Here is an 8,082-nt window from a genome sequence, read left to right on the forward strand (position 1 = left end):
CTAAAGAGGTTCTTTGATAAAAAGCATAGCCTAGTGGAAGAAGACCTCCTCAAGATTTATCCAGTATGTTAACAAGGCTTACTACTTCTGGAATCCTGAGTGACAACACATGATCTGTATGACATGTGAACATAGAGCACACGGACAACCAAAAAATTCTAAGTTCAACCTCTTTTCCTACCATACATACAGAAAAATTTAAAGCTTCAATTTCACTGACACTGTTTCAACTATTTCATCCTGTAAACTGCCAAAAGGTACTGGTGAACTGTCAAAACAGCAAAAACATAAAGTAGACGGGTATACAGATAGGAAACGTCAACCAAACTTAGTCTTTGAGTAACTGAAATGTACTTCATTAGTTCTTTTCAAGAGAAAATTTCTTCGAAGTACACGTTCTTTACATGCCTTTAACCTGTGCCAAGCTCACAAAATCAGGATTATTTTCAGTTTAGATTTATTGGTGGCACCAAGTAGGATAACATCTATTTTTAAAATTTAATGTTATCAACAATCTTTTAAATTAATATAATATAGAAGTTCTCAGGACAAGCAGAAAGATGGCTAAACTTCATTTTAGACTTACGTAACATCGAAGCAATTTTAAGAACGTGAATAAGACGAACTGAAGCTAAATATTGCAGAGGGAATTTTTAAAAATCAGATGTGTTAAGAAATTTTGAAGAAAAAGGAACTAATCTCACAAAACTTGAGAAGGAAATACGTTCTGATTAATCAAAAGCCTGGATGAATCCTGAGACATACATTCATCCTCTGAGGGCTACAGTGAGTAGAGTCCAGGAGCTGCTGCACAATAAGGACATATAAGACCTAAGTCTAGGGCTTCCTTGGTGGCGCAGTGGTTGCGCGTCCGCTTGCCGATGCAGGGGAACTGGGTTCGCGCCCCGGTCTGGGAGGATCCCACATGCCGCGGAGCGGCTGGGCCCGTGAGCCATGGCCACTGAGCCTGCGCGTCCGGAGCCTGTGCTCCGCAACAGGAGAGGCCACAACAGAGGAGGCCCGCATACTACAAAAAGACCTAAGTTTAAAAGTTAAAATCAGGAGTATTTATATTTAATTTAAACTTGGTAGAGGAAATCTTCAAATGTAATTTTTAAAGTAGAATTTCTTCTTGCCTTCCTTCTTTGGTTTTTAACCATAAAAATTTATTTAGGAAAACTAAAATTATTTAAAGAAGAGGCATCTAGTTCTAGAATAATTTGGCACATTTATATGTGAAAAAAATCAGAAACCAATTGATAGATCTATAATACACACACATATATATATAAACATTTTATTTTAATAATACTCTATCACTTCAATTTTCATCATTCCATTATGAAAATCTTTAATTGAAGGGAGGATATTTCTTCAAAACTCTAAATAAGCAGAGCTTTATCAATTAAATTTACAGCAATACAGTCTTTAGAAGTACCTAATTCTTCATTTTACAATAATACTTCTCCTTTAAAAATTTGTCATGGTTTGTCACAGATTTAAAGTAGAAGGCACCTAATGCTATGAAAGGATAATGCAGTATATATAGTGTAAGTGAACCAGATCTTTTCTCAAATATCGATTCTTTCTAAAGTCCTACCAAATTTGTGTGAATATATTTGCTGCATAAATTAAACATTTTTTGTGTTGTTAATTTGTAATATTCTACAAAACTCAAAAATATAATCCGTACCTATTATGGGCAGCTTATTTTAGCATTTTACCTGTAAGAAACACCGATCTATATACTTAAAATGATTTCTTGAAAACATTTTCATAATATAGTCCAGTATTTAACAAATAATATGTGAAAATAAAGTCTCCAGAACATTAAAATTTTATCCCTTGACTAGTTCAAATTATTTCATCAGCTGAATTCCTTGAGATGTGTAAGGCAGGTTGGTCCTTTAGATGGACTGTAGACTGAAACTTCCTATAACTGTAGTGATATGTACACAGCTACATAGTTAAGTACTTCATTATGAAAATGAAGAAAACAGACAAGAGGAAAATATGTTTTAGAGTTCCAAAGAACTGAACTGTTATTTTTCAGACTAGGCACTGAAATATTTTTCTACAGAAACTTGCCGGAGATTGTCTCTTCACCGTATATTGTTCCATTATCAAGCTAAAAATAAAAACAAACACAGGATCATCATTAGATTACAACTGTCATAGCTTTAATTTCTATAGTTTATATTTTAAAAAGCAAATTATCTTACCATTGAAATATATATCAAACACAGCCTATATACTTAATAACTGGATACCAGAACTTGAGGTGAGTTCTAAGAACTCATGAAAGTGAGTTCTACAGCAATGTCAAAGGCTGACATCCAATACTACTTTAAGATCACACAATAACAGTTTTATTCACGGTACATTCCACCATTACCCCTGTCAAGACAAAGACTGCTGCCCAACCTGCCCTACTTTATTCTACTCTATTGTAGTCCATCTTCTTCAGTCTTCACTATCTCCTCTTTATCCAGCTCTCACTTCCAAAAATCTCTGGGTGAGGGTGGGTATGAGTTTGAGTATGGGAATAATGCACAGCACACTAGGGAGGGAAAATGCATAAATTATAGCATTAAAAAGCTTTAAAGAATATCTATTTGCATTTTTTAATTTTAAAAATTAAAACAATTTTAAAAGAGCAAAATATACATACTTAGTTCTACTCTGTCCCCAAAACCTCAGTAAAAAGATAATAAAGGGATTTTTTTTTTTTTAAGTATAAACCACATGGACATAGAGAAGAACAGAGACAAGAAAAGAGCAGCCACCTCTTAGCTAGCAATGAAGAAATACAACCAGATACCTCTGTAAGGAGGGGTGAAGAAACAACTAAAAATAGGCAGATTGGTACAAAGTTTATAGAAAAAGCAGTGAGACACTCAGATGCCCACCCCTCACGTTTCACAGCTGGTCAAGGGTCTCTTCTCTATCCCAGGAGAAGATCTGAGGTTTATTCTCCAAAAAGGGTAGTAACAGAGGGTCTCTGGAGTGGGGAAATGCCAGGCACAATCCTACATGGCTCAGGTAAAAGTAACATTTATATAGGCATAACAATGTAAACACTGATTACACATCTATTCAAAATCACAGGATAAATATCCTGGGATGATGAGGAGGTAGGAATGATACAGGGCAGGAAGGTAGGCAAGTGCGGTGGGAGCAGAGGAGGGGGAAACTGAAAGTAACCTGTCCTCACGTGCCATAGTGGGAAAACCAACTGAAAAGGCCTGAAACTGAGAAATCAAGAAATAGAAATATAAGCATGGTACTTAGATGAAGAGGAAAATATGAAACGAATCAATGAAGAGTTTAAAGGGGCTCCTCAGGGTGGGAAAAGAATGAAAGCAGGATAGGTAGTGCAGAGTAGGGGATAGCTGCATTGTACAATAAGAAATTGTAGAACTCTTCAAACTATGTGCATATATAACCATCCTAAGAGGAAAAACTAGAATAAAAAAAGACCAATCAAAGAAAAACATAAAACCAAGACAAATAGCCTTGGGTTAGAGGTGAATTTACCATGAAGATAAACTTAAGCTTCATGGCCAATGTGAGTGCAAGGAGTTGACCGGAGTTGTTCAATGTTCTAGGTGAAGAAGGGAAGCCCAGGTGTAATCAAGAAACATTTCAATATAAGTTGTCTAAAGTTATCTCAGAAGAAAGGGACCAGAATTTCCAGAATTTCAGTAATTTACTGTGATCTCTCGCTCTAAATAAATAATTGCTTTCCTACCTACCAAAGATATACGGTGGATATATTTCAAGGGCTCATTAAGAGAAACATAAACTATCACATACTTTCTGTCATGTAAGAAATATACAAGATATTATTTCTTAAAATTAAAAAAAAATGTGGAAATGTTCTTGAAACATTGTTAAGTGAAAAGCATAGTCAGAGAATCAGGATATGTATTGTGCCAGTTGTGGTAAACACGCACACATACAAGAAGAAGAGACTGGATATACACTGAAGTACTACATTTTTTCTTAATTTTATACTCAGAAAAAAGTATTTTTCTAAAGTGTATCATTAAGTAAAATGATGGCCATTAGCATGAATATAAGTAATAGTTAAAACGTGGGATCACCTGTGATCATTTTGTAGTGTCCAGAAATATCAAATCACACTGTTTTGTACCTGGATCTAACAGTGTTGTAGTTCAAGTATACTTTAATTTTAAAAAATAAATAGATAAAAAATTTTTAATTGCCTTATTTTAGGACCATCTTGCCAATTTCCACAAAAAGCTTGTTAGAATATTGACTGGGATTGCACTCAATCTATAGATCAGTTTAGGGATAACTGGCTTCTTAATAGTACATCTTAATGGGTTGAGTCATTCAACCCATGAACATATTATTATATCTCTCCATTTACTTATATCTCTAATTTTTCTCTGAATTATTTTTTAGTTTTCCATCTATAAGTCTTGTACAATGTTTGTTAAAGTTTGAAAGTATTTTTAAAAGTTCACTGTTTGTGGAATTTTTCTTAACTTCATTTAATTATTGTTCATTGCTACATATAGAAATAATAGGAAGATTTTTTTTATATTGACACTGTATATGTGATCTTGCTAAACTCAATTATTCTAATAACTTTTTTTGCTAATTCCTTAGAATTTCTAAATATAATCATGCAATCTGCAACTGAATACAATTTTATTTCTTCCTTTTCAAAAAACAAACAAACAAACAAAACTTGGGAATCACTTAATTTGACTCAGGTACTATTATTGTATGTGTTTTAAATTTACCAAGTATTTAATTCTTCTAACAACTTTGTGAGGGAGGTTCTACTGCAACCCCATTTTACAGATAAGAAAGCTGAGGCACAGTGAGAACCTTGCATAAAGTCACAGAGCTAGTACACAGAGAAGCTGGAATTGGAACCCAGGAAGTCTGACTCCAGAGTTGGACTCCCTTAGCCTCTAAGCTGTACTGCCTCTCAAACAACTAATAATGGAAAATCGATTCTGTATTTGAGCAATACAAGAATAAGAACCTTATTCAATACTACTGTCAGCTAACATACAAACCTGGACTACAGCTAACTAGTTCCATCCTCCTGAGAAACATCGTGCATAGGAATGAGACTCTCACACTGTTCGCTGTCTTCTGGAACCCTTCAAAAAAGACAATAGTTAGGAAAGCTTTAGACCTAAGGAACCCTTAAAAATGATCTATTCCACTGGCTGAGGCTTGAGGTCAGACCTACGACAAGGTCAAGATTCCCCAACAAATTGTCCCAAATTCTTTTTAGAGTAGAATGTAAAAAGGTTTCTCTCTCTTAAAAAGAAAGAAATTGAAAAAAAATGGAGGCAATGTTATCATATTTTATTATGAATTTTGTTCAAACAAACAAATGTTTTCTACATTTAAATTTGTTTTAGCAAAACAGTAAGCACTTTGGTTGTACCTGTGAATCAAAACATTAAAAAAAAAAAAAAAGCAGTTCCACACCATTGTAAAGCAATTATACTCCAATAAAGATGTTAAAAAATAAAAAAATAAAAATAAAAAGCAGTTGGGAAGAAACTATCTTATCACCTGAAGGGTCTGAACAAATTCTTTTATCTGGCACTGTACATATAAAATTATAATCTTTTAAAAATTCTTCACAGAATCTCTAAAAAACTAGGCCAGCATGATATGATTCCTAATTTACTTAGTAAACATTATTTTTAAAAAATCTATATTAGAACTTAACCTACCTCTGAATTCGATGTTTTCTGCATATAAAGGCAAAAATTCTTCTGATTCCCACCATCACAGGATCCCAATTATTATAATGGCACAGGAGAGTTACAATAAAAAATGAAAAAAATACAGGGACAGCGCCTGCAAAAAATAACCAAGAAAACTGCACCTAAAAATAAGAGATAGAAAAAAAAAAAAACACCCACAATTATCATTAAGACAATTTTCCTTTTAACATAAGTTTTCCACTTATAATAACTTGCAGGAATAAATTAAAACACCAAGAAAATAATACTAATCTTTGACAACATTTTAAGTATGTTATTATTAAATATAAGGATTCAGGACTTCAACATATTAACCACTTGCTTAAATTACCAACAAAAATACTTCTTGCCTGGAAAATAGCCTAAAGGAAAGCATGCTTTTCACTAATAAGTACAGGCATAGTACATCAGAAACAGAATTATGAAATTTTAAGCATTTGCCTTACACATCACATTGCCCATTTTTTCTTTACTGATTACTGCCTGTTCTCAAGTCGATTCTTCCCCTTTAGTTCCTGAAGTCATTTTTAAAAACTCCCATTTTTGAAAAACTAGGTTATGCTATTGCTGTGATATATTGCATTATGTTATGGTTCTTAAGACAGTACTAAAAACAGATGAAACTCAAGTAAAACTTTTGCAAACATTTTATTGATGAAATATAGCTTGATTATCTAGTAACAAATGAAACAGAAATTTTCAAAAGGAAATCATGACTAAGTAAAATAAAGATTACAAAGAGAAAAACTTTCAGCGGTGAGGAGCCCTCAGATCGCCAAGCCTGACCCTCCAATCCATCATTTTATCAGGGTCGTCAAGAAAATTAAAAATAATCAGACGCCATAAAGTTACCAAAAAAAAAAAAAAAAAAAAAAGAAATCATTCTTTCCTTTACCATCTAGATTCAACTAAGGATCAAAAACAATTGCTAAAAAGAGCCTGCACTGATTAACTATTGAGACTCAGCTGCAACACACTGGTGGTTTGCTTTCAAAATAAAGACAAAAACAGTAACTCCTATCTTTAAAAGAGGGAAGAAAAACTGCTTGCCCTAAGCATTAAAAAAATGAGGCTGAGACTCAAAGGCAAGACTCCCTCTGGTGGAAAACATATACTATTCCATTTCATACCACCCATTAGTCAGAGTAAAGGGGTTTTGTGAGAATAATGGTTTTTTTATGAGGGACTCATAATGTGTAACACAAGAAAAACCACTCACAACTTTTAACATGCACGTCTGCTTGTATGATACACACACACAGGCTGAGTCAGGATAAGAACACCCAGCAGTAAGTACGAAAAAGCCTTCACACTGTTATCAAAGTATTGGTATAACATATTCTTGGAATATTTGCCAGAATATTTAATAATCTAGAAAAACCATGATGAACTTAAAGGACCCAAGAAAGGAAAAAGTATAAAGAACTTATGACTAATGAGAGTTAAAAATGCAGATACAGTTGATAGAATGATTTCATGAATATTCAACTAAAAACCCTATTTTAGAACTGAAAAAGGCAAACTTTATAAAGGTAGGTAAAACTCCAGATGACTTTTAAAGGCAAAGTTCACTTTCAACAATGCAGTTATTTATATGTTGCCGAATAATAAAAAAAAAACTTTTAATTTGATTTCCAACAAGCTATGAAGACAATTTCTTTTAAATGAAGACATTTATTAACAATGAAAGATGCCTAAGTAAACAAAAAGAGTCTAACTCCTGAATATATCTGAATATAAACCTGAAAACAATCAGGGACGCTTCCTATTATACCAAATACCAATAGGTTAAAAAAATATATATTTTAAGCACAAGAAATAAAGTTGATAAATGCCAAAATTTCAGAAACTATATATAAATATGCTTGGATATTAGAATTTAAAAAAAAACAGGAAAGTAGGTTTCTCCTACCATGTTTCTATTACAGGTCTGGGGCATACCCTGCTACTTTTACCAGAAGGTATCTTCCTGCCCTCAATTCCCACCAAAGGCCCAGCCTACTCATTTAACTGATTCCCTAATCTTGATGCAAGGACCATCAAGAAATGACTGTTGGTATGTTTTTCTAATCTATTATATATACATACATTTTTCCCTTGTGTTTTGCCTTCATCTTAAAATATCTGAACAAATGATATAATCATTTAATAAAATTAAATCCGCTGTTACAGTTGCGGTACGCGGGCCTCTCACTGTTGCGGCCTCTCCCGTTGCGGAGCACAGGCTCCGGACGCACAGGCTCAGCGGCCATGGCTCACGGGCCCAGCCGCTCCGCGGCATGTGGGATCTTCCCGGACCGGGGCACGAACCCGTGTC

The 8,082-nt window shown here is 33.9% G+C and overlaps 1 protein-coding gene across 3 annotated transcripts in view; it reads right to left on the reverse strand.

Annotated features, from left to right (window-relative positions):
* Positions 1–1,315: 1,315 nt before the first annotated feature.
* Positions 1,316–8,082, reverse strand: part of SLC35F5 (solute carrier family 35 member F5) — a 44,160-nt gene continuing 37,393 nt past the window's right edge. Inside the window, exons 13-15 of one of the 3 annotated variants that reach the window (XM_007102945.4) lie at positions 5,733–5,887; positions 5,058–5,144; positions 1,316–2,128 (exon numbers count right to left, since the gene is read on the reverse strand). In XM_007102945.4, the coding sequence (XP_007103007.1) occupies positions 5,069–5,144; positions 5,733–5,887 (231 nt within the window). In that variant the 3' untranslated portion in view covers positions 1,316–2,128; positions 5,058–5,068. Of the gene's footprint in view, positions 2,129–2,207; positions 2,561–5,057; positions 5,145–5,732; positions 5,888–8,082 lie in introns of those variants that run through there. The other 2 variants (XM_007102944.4, XM_028501002.2) reach the window with 2 other exon arrangements.

The sequence above is a fragment of the Physeter macrocephalus genome, chromosome 2 (genome assembly GCF_002837175.3).
Source record: "Physeter macrocephalus isolate SW-GA chromosome 2, ASM283717v5, whole genome shotgun sequence".
In the NCBI taxonomy this organism is placed as follows: domain Eukaryota; kingdom Metazoa; phylum Chordata; class Mammalia; order Artiodactyla; family Physeteridae; genus Physeter; species Physeter macrocephalus.